The 25,240-nt window shown below is 37.2% G+C and overlaps 1 protein-coding gene and 1 pseudogene across 9 annotated transcripts in view; both read left to right on the forward strand.

The window, feature by feature from the left end:
• TMEM59 (transmembrane protein 59) overlaps nucleotides 1-25,240 on the forward strand; it is a 33,148-nt gene that overhangs the window by 1,673 nt on the left and 6,235 nt on the right. The window contains exons 2-9 of one of the 9 annotated variants that reach the window (XM_072730849.1): nucleotides 3,021-3,053; nucleotides 4,040-4,145; nucleotides 6,124-6,218; nucleotides 9,277-9,429; nucleotides 10,634-10,715; nucleotides 11,422-11,506; nucleotides 15,794-15,902; nucleotides 17,148-17,193. In XM_072730849.1, the coding sequence (XP_072586950.1) occupies nucleotides 3,021-3,053; nucleotides 4,040-4,145; nucleotides 6,124-6,218; nucleotides 9,277-9,429; nucleotides 10,634-10,715; nucleotides 11,422-11,506; nucleotides 15,794-15,902; nucleotides 17,148-17,193 (709 nt within the window). Of the gene's footprint in view, nucleotides 1-3,020; nucleotides 3,054-4,039; nucleotides 4,146-6,123; nucleotides 6,219-9,276; nucleotides 9,430-10,633; nucleotides 10,716-11,421; nucleotides 11,507-15,793; nucleotides 15,926-16,387; nucleotides 17,194-25,240 lie in introns of those variants that run through there. The other 8 variants (XM_072730850.1, XM_072730853.1, XM_072730851.1 and 5 more) reach the window with 8 other exon arrangements.
• Nucleotides 20,222-23,520, forward strand: LOC112926039 (heat shock protein HSP 90-beta-like; annotated as a pseudogene).

The following is a 25,240-nucleotide window of genomic DNA, read 5'->3' on the forward strand; positions in this document are numbered from 1 at the left end:
GGCTTCCTGCTGAGCAAGGAGCCCAATGTGGAACTTGATCCCAGTGAGCCAAAGACAGACACTTAACAGACCGAGCCACCCAGGCACCCAAGTTTTATCAATTTTCAAGAAAAAGTGTAGGAGATTGATTATCCTAAAATTTTCAGTCAGACACTAATATAGCAATCAGGAGAGAGAAATGAGAGATTGTGACTTTCAAGCTTAAATCAATGTGTACTGTCCCTGAATACATTACTTTCCTCTCTATTTATAAACCTCTCATCATTAAGAAGACTGTATGAGTAAACTCACTAAGATTTATTTGGCCTGGCATTGAATGGAAACTTATTTTGTATCCTTCTAGTGTTTGGTTGTGTTTTTTTCCTTTCTTGAGATTTTCCTAGCAAACCTGTAGTATGACCCAGAAAGCTGGGAGAATAACTAAAGGATATAAACATTTCTGGAAACTTCAGGTGCTTTTATCCACTATTTTGACAGTTTTTAACAATTGAGGTGGTATCTATAAATCATTTTTGCTTATTCGTCAAAGCTGTTCTCAGGGGATCCCTGGGTGGCGCAGCGGTTTAGCACCTGTCTTTGGCCCAGGGCGCGATCCTGGAGACCTGGGATCGAATCCCACGTCGGGCTCCCGGTGCATGGAGCCTGCTTCTCCCTCTGCCTGTGTCTCTGCCTCTCTCTCTCTCTCTCTCTGTGTAACTATCATAAATAAATAAAATTTAAAAAAAAAAAAAAAAAAAAAAAGCTGTTCTCAGGAACAGTCATTTGGCTCCCCGTATGTTAGATGGACTTAAAATTTATTAACTGTCTACTCTGTTAGACAGTATGATGGGAGATCTATACCCATTATCCCTAATTGTCACAACCATGCAAAGTAGGATTTTACAATTGAGGCTCTGAAAGGTTAAGTGACTTACCTAAAGTCACATAGCTACGAAGTAGTGAGGTAGTAGGAATTCAGCCCTAAAACTGATTATACTTTGCTGCCCTCTATTAATAAAGTTGTATTAAAAATTAATTTACTTATTTCACTGATTTCTATGGGCCCTCTGAATTATTGTGCTTTGCAGTTCAGGAAAAAGCAGTGTGCGTTTTAAGAAATCAGATGAAATTAGAAACTCACCTACCCCTGTCAGTCTGGTATTTGCAGCTGGAAGATAGAAATCTCATTTTAACAACTCTATTTCAGAATTAATTATTTGTTGCAAGAAAGTAGGATAGCTGTTTGTAAGTAGTTATTTTAAAATTCCAATATAGGGATCCCTGGGTGGCGCAGCGGTTTGGCGCCTGCCTTTGGCCCAGGGCGCGATCCTGGAGACCCGGGATCGAATCCCACATCAGGCTCCCGGTGCATGGAGCTTGCTTCTCCCTCTGCCTATGTCTCTGCCTCTCTCTCTCTCTCTCTCTCTGTATGACTACATAAATAAATAATAAATAAAAAATAAATAAAAATAAAAAATAAAAAAAATAAAATTCCAATATAGTTACCATTTAACTTTCCTCAAAAATACAATTACATCATTTGTCTGGGTCCAAATACAAGAGACTTATGTTAACAACAAAGCTAACTAGTGCCCACCTGGTCATTTTTTTTAAATGTGTGGGCTCTGGAACCATAAGCCTGGGTCCAATTCCCAGCTCCACTTTTACTATCTGTATATCTTTGCTGATCACTTAACTTCTCATGACTTCATTTTGTCACCTGTAAAACAACAACAACAAAAACTTCATACCTTACAGACCTGGTGTGGGAACTAAAGATAATGTATGTGGCACTCTTAGCACATAAAACCAGTTTGGTACATACAGTATCAGTGGTGCTAAATATTGAGAATAGTTAGCTTGACTTAGCTCTGAGCAAGAAAATGCATATATTCTATAGATAATTATCATTGAGGTACCTTCTGATTATTTAGTTTCATTCATTTTTGTGGGGAGCAACATTTCCTTGTGCTCTAAATCTAAGGTACATTTAAGATAAGCTTGTCAATCATTTGAGATACATAAACCATGAAATGTTTACTTAGAATGATATTATCTAGTACATGATTCTTTTTTTTTTTATTTTATTTTTTTTTATTTTTGATAGTCACACAGAGAGAGAGAGAGAGGCAGAGACACAGGCAGAGGGAGAAGCAGGCTCCATGCACCGGGAGCCCGACGTGGGATTCGATCCCGGGTCTCCAGGATCGCGCCCTGGGCCAAAGGCAGGCGCCAAACCGCTGCGCCACCCAGGGATCCCCTAGTACATGATTCTTAATAGCTACGAATTGAGTCCCTACTCTGTGCTGGACATTGTATACCTTAAGTGTTAGCATAGTGTCTGGCACATGTGGGTGCTCATTAAATACATTATTATTATGCCTATTTGTTAGATAGTATAGCATAATATTCATGATACTGTGTATATAAAATGTGAAATCCTTGTCATAAGAGTATTGTCCCTATCTTACAACCAAGGAAACAGGCTGAAAGAAATTGTCACTTGCCAGAGGTTGTACAGAATAAGTGGTGAGGCTGAGCTTCAAAGCAGGGCTGATTCCTGGATCTAGGCTCTTTGCAGCATGCCATACTCTCTTTTGAAAATAGGACTCGGGGGCTTACTGGCTTGGTTTAAGGAAAGAAAACCTACCTGAAAATGCAATGGCATGCATTATAGCTCATACTAATGAGCTCAAGCTTCCTCTGTGCAGTATAAGGAGATGTGGTGCTCCAAATACATAAGAGAATTTCTTCCACTGTTTTACAAAGCTTCAAAAGCTACTTAGGTATGAAATTTATCTTAATTGTTAAAATTCTTTCAGTTTCACCTTAACAATAAATGCAACCAGAACTGAGGTTCAAAAAACATGCTAGCTTCAAAATTGCAACACTTGTTTAACGTCAGACTGCAGCCATCTCTTCTTAATGGGTTGTTGGTTCTGCATAAATCTTACTAATCCTTCTGCTGTAAAGAAATGTATACCTTTCTCTTCCATTGGTTGCTAACTGGTCTATGCACATGCTATTTGCTTCCTTATTAGGTGCCTGCCAATTTGTACACAGTGGATCACACAGTAAGTTGAGGGGACTCCCTTACATGTACTAGTTGTGTTAAACACTGTGTGTATTTCATCTAACAAAAGCTTAGTGAAGACATTGTCATTAGTCTTATTAAGCAGTTCACATTTTCCAGTAATGAAGAATCAATCCTATCCTAAGCTCCCATAGATAGATAATGTTGCCTATCACTGTTGTCCTCTGTTTTAAAAATCTGTTATCGTGATTAACACTACTACCTTTTATTGAGCACCATCTGTGTCCCAGGGACTATACCAGGAATCGCTATATTCCAGCATTATTGAGGGGTTTGGAGATTATGTATAGCCATTATCTTCTTTTCTGATGAGAAAACTGAGATTTAGATAGGTAAAGTAACTTATGCAGTGTCATTCACCTGAAAGATTTTAATCCAGGTCTGGTAATTCCAGAGGCTTTTCCTGTACACCACACTGTTGCTCTTGTTTGTGTTTTCAGTCAAAGTAAGCAAAGTTTAAAAACACTTTTCATAGATGTATGCTTCACTTCTTGCGGGCCTTTATTACACTATTTGCCATGTGAAGCTAGTCATGACCCTTTTTCCTGAGAAGCCTGATAATTATAAATATTTATGTGGCAGAAGTATGTCATTCATCAGAAGGTACTTGCTTACTCATTTCTACCTCTGTTAAAATTCTGATTATGTCACTGTTATTTTTAAAATTTTCCGTCAAAACGTAACCTTGGAATATGGGAAAAGGAGATATATATATATATATATATATATATTTTCCCCCCACTAGGTTTCTTTCTTGAGTATCACTTTTAAAATAAGAAATTAAATCCTCTTTTTATGGCAAAGGTCTTGGGTATTACCTGGTTCCTACCATATTTCTTTCGGTTATAATCTTTTATTGGACATTTTAATAGTAAACCTACTAACTTTGTTTTCTTTTTAACTTCCTTCCCCCCAAGGGAAAAATAATATTTTTTTGGTAATCCTCCTTCTTCTTGAACTCCCTAGGAAGAGGAGTTGTATGCATGTCAGAGAGGTTGCAGACTGTTTTCAATTTGTCAATTTGTGGATGATGGAATTGATTTAAATCGGACCAAAATGGAATGTGAATCTGGTAAGATGCTATGCTAAAAGTATATAACATTGTGGGTTTTTTGGGTTGTGTTAATACTCTTTATATATGTTCCTCAGAAAATGATAGGCATGTTGTTTAAACTAATTTCTAGCATATTTTAAGAATTATGAAGTTTGAGTTTAATCAGCTGCTGCTACAAATTTCATGGGCTTTAAATTTCATCTTTAGGGTTCCCTGCTATATGAAAGTAGAGCATTCCTTTGAAACCTCTCCTAAGCCAAAATGGCATAAAGCAAAGAAGCAATTACCATTAATTTATATGGAAAATTTTTTGACTGCTCTTAGATCCAAAAAATAACCTCTCTTAGTCTTTTCTAATACCTTAGGACACATCTTGCTAAGATGCATAAAATAAATCAAGATAAAATACAGATGCTTACACAGTTCAAAGCTATGGTGGCCTGATGCCGAGCGTATTTCCCAGGGAAGGAGCTTGGCAGTGCCACTGTTGCTGCTCAGGAGTGTGTGCTGCCTCTGTAATGGCTAGCCACAAAACAAATGCTGAACACTGTTTTCACTTTTTTTTTTTTTCATGAAAGCATGAATCCTCTTCAGATTTCTTTTGGTTTGTAAACATAGATATGAACTTCTGAAAAGTGGAGGCTACTTCTATTTGTTGAGACAACGTTTATTTTGTACTATGGCTAGGACACCTTTGTGTAACGAAGCATTTGGTTTAATTACCCTTCTCATAATTCATCACTACTTTTTCAATGGATAGTATAATTTTCCTAAGCCTTTCAATCAGGCCAGTTGATTTAGCTCCAAGTTGTGTGTTTTTTTTTGTTTTTTTTTTTTTTTTTTTACTGAATCAAGCCTTTGACTCACTATTTAATAGTGTATTCTTTGTGGGTCATGCTGATAAAAGAAGTAACCAGAGTCTTTGTCATCTCTTAAACCACTGTTCTTACCTTTTGCTAAAAGAGATGCGTTTAATAAAAGAAACCTGTAATCAAGACAAAATTGACATTTAACTTTTTAAAGAAACCGTAATGGAATTTCCTCCATTCATTACATGATGCTGTTTATTCAATGTAGCAGGAGGTACCTTTCTCCCTGTCACTCTGTCATGACTTCTGTCTAAGTCTCCTTGATATCATGACCTTGTTTTTTTGTGGCTCAGTCTCCAACTGGCCACCTTTATATATGCATAATACTGTTCAACTTATTGTCTAGCACCTTTGAGAAATATATTACAAATATATGACTGGGTTGGAAAGAAAAATTGTTACAGTGGTAAAGTGTTATATATCACAAGAGAGAACCAGCTCTAGTAAACCAAATGAAGAGGGTGTGTACCCACTTCAACTTTAGAATCCTGCTGTAGAGCATATTCTAAGTTCAGTTTCTCAGAATTTAGGGTGTTAGATTAATTGCTTTGTTTTTTTTTTCTTTGCTATGAGAATATCCTTGTTTCTCAGCAAAGTGATCTAGTTCTTAATGTTAATATTGTGTATTTGTGTAAATCACTAAAATATATTGTTTTGTTCAACTCTATGACATAGGTGATGGTAATTTGGTATTTCCATTTTAAACATATAGAAATCAATAGTTGAAGAGGTTAAATAACACAGCCTAGGTCATATACACAGCCAGATGTGTATGGAGCCAAAACTTCAGGATGCCAGACCAGTGTTTTTCCCACTTTGCATACCATAGTGGTGAAGATCCGTTTATGAATGTCATCAGATAGCCTGAGCCTGAGTGTATAATCAATAGGTTTATACCTGAACCATCTGACATGTGGGAGGTAGAAGATACAGAGTTTATTAAAATAATATCTTTGCTACTGTTACTGAATTTGAAAATTCATATTGATAAAACGCTTTTTAAGAATTTTTTTTATAAAATGCCAAATCCCTTCTTTTCTATTCTTCCCCCTTTTCTTTCCTTCCCTTCTCTCCTTTTCTCTCTTTCTGTCTCTTTTCCTTGTAATTTGACTGTTTTTCTCTTACAGCATGTACAGAAGCATATTCCCAATCTGATGAGCAATATGCTTGCCATCTTGGTTGCCAGAATCAGCTGCCATTCGCTGAACTGAGACAAGAACAAGTATGAAACAATACTGCCTTTCAGAATTGCCTGCTTAAATTGCACTGATTTGTATTGAAATGTTTATCGCCCACTTAGATACTATTTTAGTGTTATATTTTATAATTAGTTTTCAGCAAACAAATTATATGTTTGCAAATAGGAGTGTCACTTGCATAATTACTTTTGTATAATGCTTCACTGTTAAAAGTTACATTTACATCCGTAATCTCTTTAGTTTTTTCTCTTGGTCCAATAATGATATTATCCTCATTTTGCATATGAAAAAACTGAGGCTCAGAGAAAGAAGTTCATAGTTGTGAGTCATTTTTTTCCTACCCCAACTGCCATCGCCTTAGCTTAGGTCATCATCATTTCTCGTCTGTATTGCTAAACTTGCAATCTGTTTTCCCACTTGACCCTTTCTAGTCCATCCTTTAGTATATGTTCAGATATTTATATCCTAAATAGAAATCTCACTGTGTCATTCTCCTGTCTTACATACTTCAGGACCCACTTACAGGGTTAAGTCCAAACCACTTTTCATGGTCCGGCTCCTGATTATTTCTCTTAGGTTATCTTTTTTTCCCCACCCCTCATACTCTATACTCCAAATATACTAGATAAAGTTTGTTAATTTTATTAGTTTTTGCATAGGAAGTATAGCCACATGGTATAGAATTCAGAAGGTAAAAAGAGTATGTAGTAAAAAATCTCCTACCCCTGTATATCCTAGCCATTCAATTTTCCTTGTCATGTAGCCAGGGTTACTAAGACAGATGTATTTTATGCAGATACAAGGATACATATATTCCTTCTTTTTTAAAATGCAAGTATACGTAAAGAATATCTATTCATTTCTTTTTTTCACTGTACAGTCCATTGTATGGATGTATCATTTGTTTAAGCAATCTCTTATTTGGACATATAGGTTGTTTCTAATCTTTTTCATTTATACGCAATGTTGCACACCTCTCACATTTATATCTATAGAATAAAATCACAGTAGAATTGCTGAGCAAGAAATATTTGTGTGTTTAATTTTGAGAAGTAGAGCAAAATTGCTCTCTGTGGAATTTGTACCAAATTTTAATAATTGAGATAAAATTCACATAGTATAAAATTCACCCTTGTGAAGTATTCAATTCAGTAGTTGTCAGTATGTTCACAAAGTTTTGCAACCATCATCACTAATTCCAAGCATTTTTACCACCCCAAAAAGAATCCCATACCCACTTCTCTCCTTCCTCAACTCCTGACAGTGTGCCACTTTTAATATATTTTAAATTTGTGTTTTTCATATTACAGGTAATGTTAAATGTGTTTTCTGATTTTTAAGAGCCATTTTTGTTTTTTTTTTCTCTTAGTTGTATACATACTGAACAGTTCTTAATTTTTAAAGTATGATGAGTTCTTTCATGGTTCTGTTCCTTCTACTCCCCATCCTTTTATTGAATCCCCTTGATTCAGGGCAGGTGTCATTTCCTTCATGAAGCCTTCTTAACACCTTCTCACCCAGGTTTGGGTTAGGTGCCTTTTTCCATACACATGTGTTAATCAATTTTTAACCTCTGTCTTATATAGATTACACAGATTAAACATAGGTATACGTTGTTGAATAAAATATACATGATCCCTGATCTCCTAAAATTTTTAATCTCAGTGAATACTTGTTTGGTGAATTAATCAGTGAAAAATTTCAGAGCTATTAGTGGGAAAATTGGATCATGAATATAGATCTTTTGATTCAACAAATTGATCTCTTATTCCATAATGCCTCTCTTTTGAAATATAGCAGAATCAAGGCTCTCCCTAAAGTACAGCAAAAGGTATCCCATACTTATGCTCTGGAGGGGCCCACTGCTGCTAAATAAGTAAAGAAGTCAGAACTGGGGGGACATGATACCCATTAATGTTAAAATCAGTAGCTTACTGTATATACTCAGCCCATAAATACTCTCATCACACTGCCCTGCTATCAGATGTCTCTATTTTATGCATATATTCTTTTGGTTGATTTTTTTCCCTTCCCCTTTTCCATCAATGTTTATTATAACATGATTTGTTTTACATGAAAACATTAAGATAGGATGGTATAATTAGTCTCTGCCCCTTCTACCTCTTAAGGCCTTGCTAATCCTTATTTTAATCATATCTTAAGATTCTTCACAATTTTGGACCTGATTTAAAAGCCTGTTATTCTTTTTTTTTTTTTTTTTTAAGATTTTATTTATTTATTCATGAGAGACACAGAGAGAGAGACACAGGCAGAGAGAGAAGCCAGGCTCCATGCAGGGAACCTGATGTGGGACTTGATCCCGGGTCTCCAGGATCATGCCCTGGGCTGAAGGCGGCGCTAAACCGCTGAGCCACCTGGGCTGCCCTAAAAGCCTGTTATTCTGATAGAGGTGACAGGTAGTTTATATGTGTGTTTGCTGGCAAAATGAAGTAGCCTGGGATTTTTTTTTTTAAGATTTTATTTTTATTTATTCAGGAGAGACACAGAGAGAGAGACAGACACCGGCAGAGGAAGAAGCAGGCTCCCTACAGGGAGCCCGATGCAGAACTCGATCCTGGGACTCTGGGATCACATCCTGAGTGGAAGGCAGACGGTCAACCACTGAGCCACCCAGGCATCCGATAGCCTGGGATCTTAAGCCTCATTACAGTTCATTTGCGTAGGAAACTGTTTAATGCTAGTTGTTGTGGTAGAATCACTTAACTTTTTAGTCCCTGTCCCAGTAACGATTTGGAGAAACTTGATTAAGTTTGCTCTCTCTTTTTTTTTTTTTTTTTTTAAAGATTCTATTTGTTCATTCATGAGAGATACACAGAGAGAGAGTGAGAGAGAGAGAGAGTGAGAGGCAGAGACATAGGCAGAGGGAGAAGCAGGCTCCATGCAGGGAGCCCAATGTGGGACTGGATCCCGAGACTCCAGGATCACGACCTGAGCCAAAGGAAGATGCTCAACCATTGAGCCACCCAGGCTTCCCCATGTTTGCTCTCTTGAATATACATATATAAAAATTATATATTTTTAAAATAATGATTCAGTGTTTTGTTTTGTTTTGTTTTTAAGCTCATGTCCCTGATGCCAAAAATGCACCTACTCTTCCCTCTAACTCTGGTAAGGTCATTCTGGAGTGACATGATGGACTCTGCCCAGAGCTTCATAACCTCTTCATGGACTTTTTATCTTCAAGCTGATGATGGAAAAATAGTTATATTCCAGGTAACAACTGTGCTTCATAGATTCATCTAAATACCAACAACAATAAATGTGTATGTCTTAAATGAATGTCTTGGCATTGAGCCATATATATTACCAAATAATAATTACTGATTTGGCCTACATTAAAACATTGGGCATCAAAACACAGTGTTACTTCTCTCTGCCTGTTGGAAGCTTCTCTCAAGCCCATTGGTCCTTATCAAGAACTCTCAATCTTCTAAATTTTATAGTGGTTAAATTGATAAACTAAAACCTCTAGATATGAGAGATAAGAGTAATGAATATACTTTGAATATAAATCATGGCATGTGTATATATCACATATGGATATGCTATTTTCCTTTTAATTTGGTAGTTAAATTCCTCAAATGTATCACAAGCTATGTTGTGAGACTTTCTCTTAGGTAATAATTAAACCTTTTAATTATTACTAGTAGTAGAATGGCTCACTGTAAGGCTAGAATGTGATTTTTAGCACTATCCTGAGTCTTGGGTCCTTTATACATAATTTGGTAATAAGTAAAACATAAGGAGTTTTTTCTCTTTAAATTCATGAGTAAATTTCTATGTCCTAAAGCTAATTAGCTTAAAGTTTAAGTTAAATCTCAGAGCAAAGCCCTCATTCATTCCTGATTAGATACGAGATTCACTTTGTTTCTCTCTTTGTATCAACTTGAGCATAACTAGACTGGAGAAACTCCCACTCCAGAGGATCTGTGCTGTATGGAGGATGAAAAGTATAGAGTATTTAGCTGTAATGTATGAATTACGCATACTTAGGGAAGAATGGAATGTTTCAGATGAGAAAAATAGAGATAATAGGTGTTTAGCTCAAAATTTTGGCAGTCTGCTAAGTTATTCTTGATCTACTAGAATTAGCACTCATTTTTGCAGGATATGATATTTAATGCAGTATGTTGTAATTTGTCCCTGCTTTTTAATTTTTTTTTAATGTTGTCAGAAAGTTAAACTGACTAAATACTTGACGATGCCAGAAATCTGTCTGTTTCTTTGCAAGGCACCGGCTCTGATGTTTAGGAAGTGCAATTAAAATATATTGTGGCTAATGTGTTTTATTTTTTATACCATACTTCTGTTACTTTTTCTCAATTTGAATGTTTATACAGATGATGTGTTATAGAACTTGTTACTGAGAAAAGCATAAGAAGTACAAATGGCTTAATTGCTTTCATTATCATTTTAGTCTAAGCCAGAAATCCAGTATGCACCACAGTTGGAGCAGGAGCCTACAAATTTGAAAGAATCGTCGCTAAGCAAAATGTCCTGTAAGTTTTATTTCAAGTAGCTTGGGATAACAACATTAGCAAATCTGGTTGTGGTTTGGATTTGGTTGTATGATTGTTCTTACGCTAATAGAAAGTGAACAAATAATTTTTAAACAGTAGTTTAGGATCTGGAGAGCTTGTTAAAAAACAGATTTCTGAGCCCTACTTCCAAAGTTTCCGATTTACTAGATCTGGGATAGGACCTGAGAATTTGCATTTCTAACAAGTTCCCAGATTTTGTTGATGCTGCTCGTTTGGGGATCACACTTTGAGAATTATTATTCTAAAAAACATGTGGCTTGCTTTGAAGGATATTTTGACTATGAACTAATGAAGTATTCTGGTATTTCCTAATATACTAACCAAATAGTGAAACTACCCGAAAAGTGTGAGTTCTTTTTCTATTTTTATTTCCATGCTAGGAATAAATTTTAACTTGTAGGAACATAAAACATCAACCTAAAGCTGAGCTTACCTTTTAAAATGTCCTCATTCATAAGAATTTGCAAATAAAATAGGAAATCCATAATGTGGTAGAATAACCATTCAGTTTTAACATGCCAGAGGAACTTGCATTTATTATCAATGTAACAGGTTATACTTACAAAAGCAGCTGGGTATCTGTACAGTGTATATATCTAGGAGTAGTCATTTGAGACTAGCTTTTGGGATATAGGATATCATAAATTGTACCTTATTATTTCAGCAGATCTGCAAATGAGAAGTTCACAAACCCATAGGAACTATCTTGAAGATGGAGAAAGTGATGGCTTTTTAAGATGTCTATCTCTGTATGTATTCCTGTTTATTTGTATGTATAGGAGATAAAATCTGGCTTGTATCAGACAGATACATTCCTTTTTATTTTAAAATTATATTAGCTGCTCAGAAATTTAAAAAAACTTGTTTACCTTACCTTGTTCTACCAACTTGTACTTTTTGATATTTTAGTTTATTTATTTATTTTTAGATATTTTATTTATTTATTCATGAGAGACACAGAGAAGAGAGGCAGAAACACAGGCAGAGGGAGAAGCAGGCTTCCCCGCAAGGAGCCTGATGTGGGATTCAATCCCGGATCCTGGGATCCCACGCTGGGCCAAAGGCAGATGCTCAGCCGCTGAGCCACCCAGGCATCCCTATTTTAGTTTATTTAAAAGATAATACACATACCACTGTAATAAAGCTCAAGCAGCTAGTTTTCTTCCCAGTACAAAAGCATTCTTGTTCTTGTTAAGATTCTCTGATTTATGTTAAGAAATATGTTTCTCCATATGTTTAAATCAAGCTTTAAAGTGTATTTGAATGGTTTGGGGTTGGATTTTTGTTTTTATCTACAAGACCACACCTGAGGCTAGAGAAGGTAGATGAGGGGTACAGATTAAGGAGGGCTTTGTATTCTATACTAAGGAGTATCAACTGTATGCCAAGGATCCTTAAAGATGGCAGGGGAAAGCAGGCAGGCAGGAGTAATGGGTACTTTATGCTCTCCTAGGAAGGAATATCAAGCCTTCTGAAGGTTGAGTGGGGTTATTAAAATATGCATACTTCCCTTCCTCCAAAGAGTTCTGATATGAGCTCTCCTCGTCTACCTCCATAACCCCCTTCAAAAGAGAGAGACAGTGGCCCATAGAACTTACTGATAATTATCTACTGTGTCAGATATCAGGCCAAGCATTTGAGTAGAGGTGGTAAACAAGTGCTTGCCCTCACAGTGTGTATGCTCTGGTGGGCTGTTCTGTCTCTAGTGTAACACTGTAGTAGTCCAAACTGCCTGCTTCCTGCAATTTCTTCTAATTAAAATAGTTTCTTGACAGGTTTTATCAGGTATCAGTGGGGTTATTTTGGTACCTAAAGATTAATTCCTTTTACCTAACACAGTCTTTAAAGACTGGGTAAGAAAATGAGGATTTAACTTTAAATTTTCCCTTCCTTTCATTTCTAAACCTCCTTTTGACCTTGGCAGAATACAGGTATAATTTTTCTCTCTCTGATATTTAGGATTTTTGTTGCAGTTTGATAGTCTTATGAAACCTAAGTAATCAGTCTTAAGTTACAGTTTATTCTCAGTACTGTACTACCTGGCATCTTACTGGTGACTTATTATCCTTTAGCATTTTGTCATTGTATTTTATGTTCTTTTAAATCTAACATTTTCAAAGTAATTTTGTAAATGTTTAATTTAAGAAATAACTAATTTTATAACTAGAACTTTAATGCCTAGAAGGCTCTGTGCATAAATATGAATTATAATAGTATTCTACATTTTAATTTAAAAAATAACTCTTTAAAATACCTTTCCCTTCAGTGAGCTCATTTGACTCTTAGAACAGTACCTGTGGGGCAGCCTGGGTGGCTCAGCGGTTTAGCGCCACCTTCAGCCCCAGCTGTGATCCTGGAGACTCGGGATCAAGTCCCACATCAGGCTCCCTGCATGGAGCCTGCTTCTCCCTCTGCTTGTGTCTCTGCCCCCCCCCCCCCCCCCCCCCCCCCCCGTCTCTCATGAATAAATAAATAAAATCTTTAAAAAAAAAAAAAAAAAAAGAACAGTACCTGTGATAAGTAGGTGGGTCAGAGATGAATTGCCCACCCCTAAGGTTATATATCCATCACGTTAAAGTTCAAATCTAGCTTTTCTAATTCTGCATCTTCTACTCATCCAGTTCTGGCACAGGTGTCTGTTTCCTAGAATCATGAGTTTTTTGTGATGACATGCAAGATCACCTAGCCTCAGTGGAATCTGGTCTTTTGACTTTTAACTGCAGTGCTTTTTTATAGTATAGCATAGCTGTTATGGAGGTACCCTTAGCTTCCAGAATGGAAATTGAGGTCAACTCATTTTTTTTCACTTGCCATTTCTTTTCGGAGAGTCTGTTATGTACCAGAAACTGTGTCAGGGACTTGGGACCTAGAGAAAGATGTTCAGTGTCTGCCTATATGGAGTTCTCAGGTCTAGTATGATAGAGACAGACATGCAAACAATAAACAAGCAATGATGATTGCTATATATCATATACACCTCATATACAGAGTACAAGGAGTATACCTTCAAAGGAAGAATTGACAGAGGACATAGAGATAAGTCTTAAATAATGAAAAGAGATTTTGACTAGTGTAGCATGTTTCTTTAATTTTTTTTTCAGCTGTGCTGGCTTTCTACTAAATATATAAAGTATATTAATATGTATGGAGAGTTAGATCAGAGACCAAACTGAGTGGACAGGAACTAGATAGGAGAAGGAAAGTAATCAAATCTAAGTATGGGAAGAGGCATCTACGTGAAGGATAGAAGATCAAGTTGAAGAGCTGTGGTAAATCCTGCAAGCACTTATGAGGTCTGAATTAGGTAATGGACAAGGGAAACAAGAGATAGCAGAGACAGTTAAGAATCTGTAGGATTGTTTTGTTGTGGAAGTGGAAGAAGCAGATGGACTCTAAAATGAGCCCCAGTTTTCTTGCTTAATTAACTAGCTGTTACTGGAATCCAGATATCAAATATATCCTTCTCATTTCATGGAAGGAAATTCCTTAGTACTTGGGTTAGGCTGGAATATGTAAAGTGGGTGTTTTTTCATTAAAAATATTTTTTATGGGATCCCTGGGTGGCGCAGCGGTTTGGCGCCTGCCTTTGGCCCAGGGCGCAATCCTGGAGACCCGGGATCGAATCCCACATCAGGCTCCCGGTGCATGGAGCCTGCTTCTCCTTCTGCCTGTGTCTCTGCCTCTCTCTCTTTCTCTCTGTATGACTATCATAAATAAAATAAAATAAAATAAAAACTTTTAAAAAAAAAAATCCTTTTCAAAAAAAAAAAAATATATTTTTTATGGGCAGCTCTGGTGGCACAGTGGTTTGGCGCCGCCTGCAGCCTGGGGTGTGATCCTGGAGACCCGGGATCGAGTCCCACATGGGGCTCCCTGCATGGAGCCTGTTTCTCCCTCTGCCTGTGTCTCTGCCTCTCTCTCTCTCTGTGTGTCTATGAATAAATGAATAAAATCTTAAAAAATAAAAAAAAAATTTAAAAAAATATTTTTTACTTTCTTTCTAAATTGGAACACTTACAACACCATGTAGATATTCCCTGCTTTTAGATGCAGTGCATTCTCCAGTGTCTATCTCTTTTGCTGGGAGACAAATAATGACTGTACATACATTTTCCTTGGCATGTTCAAGTTTGGGCAAGCCATCAAGTGAATGGGTTATGGTGGTAAGTATAGACTCTATATCAGGCAGTACTGGATGAGCACACATGTGAAAATCAGACTGCCTGACTGCCTGTAGTAATTATCACAGCTTTTCAGAACTGGACTATTAAATATTTAAAAATAGCTTGACTTCTTCCTATTCTTTGAATCTTAATATACAGTTTGGCAAACAATAGATCAATTATGGGCAAAACTGTTACTAATTCTTGTAACTGGCTGACTTTATGATATTTTAAACATAAGAAAAATATAACTATCTCTTTACTAAGATATACTAATTATGGGTACAGAATGGCTCATAAAAGATGTGCTCTTGTAAATTGAAATTAAGTAAATTGTGTCAGATTAATTGTTTGAGGTATTCTAGGAACACTAATTTCTGGAAGCCTATTGTGAGTCCTTTTATAAAACAAATGATCATTTTATAATGTACCTGTTGTATACCTTAAATCTTTTGAGATACTGGGTTTTCTTAAAGGAAGTATCACTATAGTGCCTCGCAGAATAATGTATGACATATGTATAGAAGCATACAATTTACAGTACACTTTGATTTGCATTATCTCATTTAGTAATTGAAAAATACTTTTGAAAATAATTTGTTTTAATTTTATATATTTAGCAAAAAGCCAGTATATCTGATATTTTAAATTATAGAAGTGATAGCCATGATACAGAAACTTGAGAAATGGAGGACGCTAATATAAAAGCTATTATAATATTTCCTTCTGGGTATGTTTTTTAAATAGTTTTAAAAGAGTACAATGAAGTTTCCGTTGTATTATTAAACTAAGTGCATAAGGTTAATTGCCTTTAATTATTAAGAATCTGTTTTTTATATTATGAAATTTTAACATGACTAACTTGTTTTTTAGTAACTCTGGCTGGATTTTAACCACAACTCTTGTCCTCTCGGTGATGGTATTGCTCTGGATTTGTTGTGCAACTGTCGCTACAGCTGTCGAGCAGTATGTTCCCTCTGAGGTAAATTTAATTCCAGCCCTCCGGCCATTTGAACACTGAGCCTTGTGATTTACCATTTTAAATGCCTTATTTGTGGGATCCCTGGGTGGCTCAGCGGTTGAGCATCTGCCTTTGGCCCAGGGCCTGATCCTGGAGTCCCAGGATTGAGTCCCACATCGGGCTCCCCGCATGAAGCCTGCTTCTCCCTCTGCCTGTGTCTCTGCCTCTCTCTCTGTGTCTCTCATGAATGAATAAAATCTTAAATAAATAAATACATACATATATACATACATACCTTATTGGTTAACTAGAAAAACAAGGCCTCTCTACTAATAGAATGAAAGATTAGGTGTTTTTTTTTTTTTTAAGATTTTATTTACTCATGACAGACACAGAGAGAGAGGGGGGCCAGAGACACAGGCAGAGGGAGAAGCAGGCTTCATGCGGGGAGCCCGATGTGGGACTCGATCCTGGGATTCCAGGATCACGCCCTAGGCCAAAGGCAGATGCTCGACCACTGAGCCATCCTGGTGTCCCCAGATTAGGTGGTTTTAAGCACACATGGAAATGGCAGGTGTGCAGCAGGAGAATCACTGTTCCTAGTTTTCTATGGTGCTAAATACCAGAGTGACATAGACATTGGCTGGTTTGAGTAAGGTTTCTCTCTTTTTCTCTGTTTTTTTGAGCCTGAAAAGAACCTGTTGACACCAGTTCAGTTTCTAAGGTGATCTGAAAGAAGAGAGACTTGTAGAACTACTTAAAATTTTAAATTAATTGCCACAAGTGTCAAGGAGTAGTTGCTGCTTTAGAATCAGCAAGGCTGGAGTATGTGATTTTGAGTTAATGTGTATTGATATCTAACCCTGAGAGAGATGGAGAACTGTTGTGACTTCCTTGGTAATTAAAATTTAACTGGCCCAAGAAACCTAACTATGTAAAGGATTTTTGTTTTGGGAAAAGGCTATAATTTGGTGATTCAACTTAGCTTTCAAGAAAAGAAAGTTATTTATATAACTAAATAGAGGATAATAATGTCTATGGACATCAAATCCAACTGAAATAAACTTTAGTTTCTTGTGCCTCCAAAGTGTTATAGAAAAAGATTTAAAGGAAGAAAGGAGAGACGTTAAAATAGAATCTAATAATAAATAGTTAGCATGTGCCTAACGGTGCTTGAACAATTAGACTGTAAAGATGGCTTTTTACGGTAAGGTTTATGTATGAGTAATGATTATGATAATATTATATTTCATGTTTTTTATTAAGATGCTGTGTGAAAAAAGCAGCCAGAAATTGGAACAGGATAATGTTGGTAACTTAACAATTATAGAGTTCTTTAAAATTTACAAAATATTTCCATGTATCTTCCATGTCCAGCAATATTCTAGAGCAGGTTTTGTTACTCATTTTATAGACAAGTAGATAGTAAAATGTTTAGGTAACTTTCCTGGGTTTGCACGGCTGTGAAAGTATTGAGACTGGAATTCAGCTTATATCTTTTGACTTGCAACTCTTTTTTCCTGTGTACTCTCTTCCCTAGGGCTGATAAGGTGGTACAAATAATAAATGTATAAAGGGTTAAGGAAACCAGAGTCTATGTATTTGAGATCGTCAGGGAGGACTTTTGGATAATGGGGGTCTTGACCTGAATTTTGAAAAAATGAGTAGTGAGGCATAGATTAGCAGAGAGAGGAGGGTGGTTAATTTTCCCAAGTACAGACAAGAATGAAGTGTCAAGTGGGGCATCTGGGTGGCTCAATTTGTTAAGCGTCCAGCTCTTGATTTCAGCTCAGGTCATGATCTCAGGGTCATGCGATCAACCCCCATTTCAAGCTCCATGCTGGGTGTGGAGCCTGCTTAAGATTCTCTCTCTCCCTTTGCTCCTCCCACCCCCTCTGCACTCATGACCTCTCTTGCTCTCTCTTTCTCTTAAAAAAAAAAAAAAGCAATCAGGGAAGTACTGTAAGAAATTGACTTGATGAGAAGAACTTAAATTAGGAAATCAAATGGATAAAGTTAGGTTTGGGATGAACTTTTGAATTGTGGAAGTATTAGAGAATAGGTAAATTTCTATAGAACTCATCTGTTTATGATATGAATATACTGATTACATTCTCTGCTACATTACCTACTTGTGTTCTTGTTAATTCTTATGTCCATATTTTAATCATTTTGTTGTTCCTGATAAAACTGAAATTACTTATCTTACATAGGAATGCCTTTGCCTGTTACTTCTTTTTGAGCTGCCTCATGCTCTCTACATCCTCATATTAATAAATCTTTGTTGACCCCCACCCACCCACCGTGTGGTACCTTGTTCCTTCCTTTTTGTATCATCAGCACAGTTCATTTTCCTTACTCCCCAGGTACCCCTTGTCAAAGAAAGATTCCATAGAGATTCATCCAGTTATTGTCAGGAAAGACTGAATGGCTGGCCTCAGGTGGAATTTACCTGATCAGTATACCACAACCTGGATCCTGGTCCCCAGGCCTACTGACTGATGTCGAGCACTTTCTCCCAGGCACAGTTCTAAATGTTTTATCTGAATTGGCACATCCAGTCCTTTTGCTCACAGTTCTGAAGGCTGGCAGTCCAAGATTAAGATCCCAGCAGGGTTGGTTTGGCACATTCAGTCCTTTTAGTAACTCTGTGAGATGGCTGCTATCATTATCCCCATTTTCTGAATATGAAAACTGCAAAAGAGTATATAATTGCCCCAATATCACTTACTAGTAGTGGCAGAACCAAAATTTGAAGCCAGGTAATCTGAAGTTTCTTTAATTAGCCTGAAATCATAAATAGGAGAGTTGATTATGTGTTTCATATCAGGAGCTGATCTCCTGTGTGCCCTCTTTGACACTAGGAAATAGATACCACCTGGACCACATGGTTCATGTTTTTGAGCCAGGATCCTTAAATTCTCTCTTATCCAAACAATTCTCAGATGGGCATATCACAGTTTTTCAGAACTGGACTATTAAATACTTAAAAATAGCTTGAATTCTTCCTCTTCTTTGAATCTTAATGTATAGTTCTCCTTACTCGACTTAATGGATATGACCTCTTCTTCTTGTGGCTTTGGCTACATCTTACAGACCTAGGGATCTTTCCCTCCCTTTCAGATGACTCTTGATCTTCTCTTCCTTTCAGATATTGTCACTGCTCTAATAAATTTTGTTTTGACTGTACAGCTTTCATTCTGTGAGAAATTCTCTTGTTTTCCAAGTTCTTTGGGGAAATAACTCACTGTTCCCACATATGCCCCTAGACCCCTGTGATATAAAGCCTTTGGCTTTATGATCAACACTACACATGGAGTTCTGTCGGCAGTTCTGTTATATGTCCCCCAGACACCTGCCATATGTTTCTTTCTCACCCCTCTCTAGAATTCTACTACATATCCTTAACAATCAAAATTATGGCTACACTCTCAAAAGGCCTGTACTTTTCTAAGGAAATATATATTCTAGAAAAATGTATGGAAAACAGCCCCTTAAGATTCACTGCTTTTAGGCTTTTTTTTTTTGTATATGAAACCCACTTTGGCTAGGTAATAATGTTTCAGATACTTTTTGTTTGTTTGTTTTAGAGATGCTATATATTTATTATAGAAATTTGTAAAGTACATATAAAGAGGCAAAAAAAAAATCATCCAAAACTGTTGTAGGCTAAAGATTTTATTTATTTATTTATTTATTTATTTGAGAGAGTGTGAGTAGGAGGGATAGGGAGAGAGAATCTGAGACAGACTCCTCATTGAGTGAGAGCCCAGAATGGGGCTTGGTTGAGGACCATGAGATTATGATCTGATTTAAAACCAAGAGTCAGATGCTTAACTAACTGAGCCACCCAGGCACCCCTGTAGTGTTTCCATTTTAGTGGATTTCTTTTCAGCATAAGTAATTTGTAATACATACTAATATTTTGTTTCTTGTTTCAAAATACATTTCAGTGTAAATGCTCTGTCCCTGATAGTTTTTCCTCTGTTTGCTGTAAAAATAGCTGAAAACTGCATTAGAAAAGTTATGCAGGTTTCTTGACCAAAAGTTACCTCTTTGCACTTTCATAAAGCTTTTTCATTGTTTTCATTATTGAAATATAAGTCATTTTTTATCCCTTTTCATAGTAACTTGCAACTTCACTTTAAGTTCCACAAGTATAACTCGTGTGAGCAATGTTATGTATATTTTGTTATATTATTTACATATATGATATTGTATGTTTGTAGGAAATCATAAGCCTGCTGAATGTGTGTCTTTTTAGTACTGACCTAGTATCTGGGAGCTCAAACATAAAATAGAAAAAGCTTCCTTTTCAGTCACTACAAACAAAGTTTAAAATGGTGGTAATAAGATAGAAGTGTGATCTTAGAAACTTATAAGCAGCTTTGTTTTTCTTGTTTAAGAAAGCTCTGTAGTAATTGAGCCTGCTTTGCACGTAGTGGTACCCATCATATCATTTGATTATAATGACCACAAAAAGTTGGCAAATAACTCATTTCTTTGGTTGATCTTAAAGCACTATCATTTTTGAGTGGCTTGACTTAGATTTTGATTCTCATTTCTCTATTTTTTTCCTGTTTCATATTTTTTATGTCATTTTTGAAACTTCTTGGGATGACACTTTGTCTTGTTGAGTTGTCTACTTAAGATAAAGAGTTGTCATTCATAGTGGTCCTAGTCAGGCAGGTCAACCTTGACATGGGAGAACAAGATGCAGCAGGATTGGAAAGCTCTTCCTAAAGATCCAGCAGAAATCTGCTATTGCAACAGGTGGTGATATAGATGCTTCCTTGGTGTTATCTCCTCATCGCTGTGCTTTCTTTTTTTTTTTTTTTTGTCAAGATTGTGATCCTCTGATTTCATGTGGTCAGTTAAAAAGGGTTTTAGCTCTCTTGAGCCACTCCCATGCAGCCTTGTTGCAGAGTATAAGCCAGACCCAGTCCCTGTTCACCGTGGTCTGTAGTGCTTGCAGCTTTTCTCCTTTACGAGGCCTGAGGAAGTGCACCATGGAGAGGAGGAGGTGGAGACTTCTGCCTTCCAAGCAGGAATTGCCGAATTCATGTTTCGTGTCATCGATACCTTCCATTCCAACAAGGAAATTCTCCCTTGGAAATTGATCAGTAATGCTTCTGGTGCCTTGGCCAAGATTCTCTATGAGAGCCTGATAGACCCTTCCAAGTTGAACAGTGTTAAAAAACTGAAAATTGATGTCCCCAACCCCTAGGAACACACGCTGACCTTGGTGGACACAGGCCTTTACATAACTAAAGCCAACCTCATAAATAATTTGGCAATCATTGACAAGGACTAAAAGCACTTATAGAACCTCTTTAGGCTAGTGCAGACATCTCCCTGCTTGGACAGTTTGGTAATGGCTTTTATTCTGCCTCCCTGGTAGCAGAGAAAGTAGCTGTGATCACAAAGCATAGTGATGATGAGCAGTATGCCTGGGAGTCTTCTGTTGGGGTTCTTTCACTATATATGTGGACCATGGTGAGCCCATTGGCCGGGCTACCAAAGTGATCCTCCACCTTAAAGAAGACCAGAGTACTCGGAAGAGGCTGATAAAAGACATGGTGAAGAAGGTGAAGAAGCACTCACAGTTCATAGATTATCTCATCACCCTTTATTTGGAGAAGGAACAAGAGAAAGAAATCATTGATAATGAGGCAGAGGAAGAGAAAGGTAAGAAAGAAGATAAAGATAATGAGAAGCCCAAGACTGAAGGTGTGGGTTCAGATGAGGAGAGTGATAGCAGGAAGGACAACAAAAAGAAAAGGAAGATTAAAGAGTAATATATTTATCAGGAGACCCATTTGGACCAGAACCTGTGATGACCTCATTCAGGAGGAGGAATATGGAGAGTTCTACAGGAGTTCTACAGGAGCCTTACCAGTGACTGGGAAGACTACTTGGTAGTCAAGCACTTATCTCTAGAAGGTGAGTTGGAATTCAGAGCATTGCTGTTCATCTCCTTTTGGGTTCCTTTTGATTTCTGAGAACAAGAATAAAAAAAATAGTATCAAACTCAGTCTGCCATCTATTCTTCATGGACAGTTGTGATGAGTTGATACAAGGGTATCTCAACTTCATCCATGGCTGTGGTTGACTCTGAGGACCTGCCCCTGAACATTGCCTGAGAAACACTGCAGCCGACCAAAATCTTTTTTTTTTTTTTTAAGATTTTATTTATTTTTTTCATGAGAGAGAGAGAGAGAGAGAGAGGCAGAGACACAGAGGGAGAAGCAGGCTCCATGCAGGGAGCCTGATGTGGGACTTGATCCCAGGTCTCCGGGATCACGCCCTGGGATGAAGGTGGTGCTAAACTGCTGAGCCATCCAGGCTGCCCAGCTGACCAAAATCTTGAAGGTCATTTGCAAAAATACTTTGAATGTATACCTTGAGCTCTTTGCTCTGGCAGAAGATAAGGAGAACTCTAAGAAACTATCCAGGCCAATCTCTAAAAGGTTAAAAGCTTGGAATCCATGAGAACTCGACTAATTGGCAACTCCTTTCTGAACTGCTACACTATCACACCTCCCAGTCTAGAGATGAGAAGACTTCTCTTTCAGAATATGTCTGACATGAAAGAGACCTAGAGGTCCATCTATTACATCACTGGTGAGAGCAAAGAGCAGGTTGTCAGCTCTGCTCTTGTGGAGCAAATGTGGAAGCAGGGCTTTAAGTTAGTTTGTATGACCAAGTCTATTGATGTATACTGCATGCACAGCTCAAGCAGTTCGATGTGAAGAGGCTGGTCTCAGTTGCGAAGGAGGGCATGGAGCTGCCTGAGGATGAAGAGGAGAAGAAAATGGAGGAGAGCAAGGCGCAGTTTGAGAACCAAAGCAAATTGATGAAAGAAATCTTAGATAAGAAGGTGACAATTTCTGGGGCACCTGGGTGGCTCAGTCAGTTAAGCATCTGACTCTTGGTTTTGGCTCAGGTCGTGATCTCAGGGTCCTGGGATGGAGCCCTGCATTAGGCTCTTCGCTCAGTGGGGAGTCAGCTTGAGGATTCTCTCTCTCCCTCTTCCCTTGTTTCTGCTTATGCTCCCCCCGCCCTTAAATAAATCTTAAAAAAAAAATAGGTGACAGTTTCCACTAGGGTTTAATCTTCACCCTGCTGCATTGTGACTAGCACCTACACTTGGACAGCTAACATGGAACAGATCATGAAAGCCCAGGCACTTTGGGATAACTCTGCAATGGGCTGTAGGATGGCCAAAAAGCACTGGGAGCTCAACCCTGACCACTCCATTGTGGAGACACTGCAGCAGATGGCAGAGGCAGATGAGAATGACAAGATTGTCAAGGACCTGGTGGTACTGATGTTTAAAACTGCACTTCCTCTTCTGCCTTCTCACTTGAGGATGCCCAGACCCACTCCAGCCATATCTGCCTCATAGTCAAGTTAGGTCTCAACGTTGATACAAATGAAGTGACAGCAGAGAACCCAGTGCTGCTCTTCCTGATGAGCTCCTCCCCGAGGGTGATGAGGATGCCTTTCTCTTGGAACAAGTAGATTAGGAATTTCTACTTGCAGACCTTGTGCCCTCTGTGTAGTGTTCCCATGGCTTCCCCACTGGCCCAGAGTGGCCCTGGTTCCCTCTGCTGATTCTGAGCGGGTCTTTTTCTCTCCTGTCTTCTGTCTAAAGCAGGATACAAGGGCCTCAAGACGTGTCTCTTCCCACATTTGACATTGGGTTTGAATGTGTGATAATGGGGTTTTTTGTTTATTTTGTCTGGAAACCAAAGTATGCAAAGTAAAGAAGATGCAGTTCTATAGAAAAGAAGATGGAGAAGAAGAAAAGAAGAAGAGTTTTGGAAGATTCCTAACAATGTTCACATTAGTAAATCTTGTACATTTTTGAATTCCTTCCTGTGTGCCAGACTCTATTCAAGAGACTAGAGATACAATTGAGAATATTATGATCAAGATGAAACAAAGTAAAATGATGAAGGCTTCCAAGACTTAGTAAGTAGGGTAAATAGGTCTTAAATTGTAATAAGCATTATTTTCTTTGTCTTAAAAAAAAAACCGGGACTTTGCAGTTCAGAAGTGTTAAATCTGATAAAAGAATCAGAAAATAATATAAGTGCCACAGTTTTTAAATCCAAATTCTATTAAGAAACTGAGTTTTAGAGCTTTAAGGAGCTTATCCATGATCATGTAACTGGTTAGTGGCAGAGCCAAGCCTGTAGCCCATACATATTTACAAATTTACTTTTAACTTTTAGAGGTAATACGTGTGACCTCAATTGTCTTCTTTTTCTTCACTTCTCAGATAAACTAGTTAATAGTTTAAACAATTTTTCCAAGTAATTACTGCATTTTAATTTTATTTTTATCTTGTTATCTATTTTATCTTCTTCTTCTTTTTTTTTTTTTTAATCAACTTTAGACATTATCTAAGGTCTTCCTACTGAAGGATTAGGAATTTGGTTCCCTCTTATGGTCTCCCACATCATCTTCATCTCTTCACATTCTGGTTTTTGTAGACTTTTAGTGATTGCTTTATAAGTTTCACTTGACTCCTTATTACTTCTTTTCCTTCCCTCTTTCTTCCCATACTCTGTCAATTTTCATTAGTTATTATGACCCTTGACAATAAAATGTAAATGTTAATTCTTCTGTATATATACTTCCATGCTTTGCTATGATTGACTTGAAAAATTAAAATCCAGTAGACAGCGTTTACAATATTATGATTATGTAAATATCCAAAATAGAACCAGATACAGGGGTGAATAGAGTCACATAAAAGCAAATATAAACCTGAATTACTTAAAATTTTCCCAAGAGAATCTTCCCACTATCTCTTCTTAATGGAATCTTCTTTTGTTTTGTTGTAGTTTTCTTCCCATTTTCTAAGTCATCTCAACTACTGCGGTTTCTTGTATTCTAATGTGTTTTGCTTTCTTGAATTGCTTTTGCTTAAGTACTTTCTTAAGTAATTTTTTCATAAAGGATACTTGGGTAGTAAACTTAATCAAGTTAACACTGTTGAAAATCTCTCTATTGTACCCTTGTATTTAATTGGTAATTTGAGAATACAGAGTAGACACAAAATCAGTATACATACTACAGATTAACCAGTCATTTCTCTGCACACATTTTATACTTTTTCCCTGTTCTAGATAGCTTTTTCCACTTCGATGTTTGAAATCATTGCAACAGTTCTGGTTGCTGTTTCAAGGCCTTTAAATGCTGTTAGGTAAAGCTGTGAAAGCTTTTCTTTCACAGTGCCCCAGAACAAATTGTGACATGTTAATTCTAGTTTTTAAGGAAGCCACATTATATCAGATTTGTGTCTGTCTAATCCATCAACCACTGAATTTTTCTGGAAGATATTCTCA

Source organism: Vulpes vulpes, chromosome 12 (assembly GCF_048418805.1).
Source record: "Vulpes vulpes isolate BD-2025 chromosome 12, VulVul3, whole genome shotgun sequence".
In the NCBI taxonomy this organism is placed as follows: Eukaryota; Metazoa; Chordata; class Mammalia; order Carnivora; family Canidae; genus Vulpes; species Vulpes vulpes.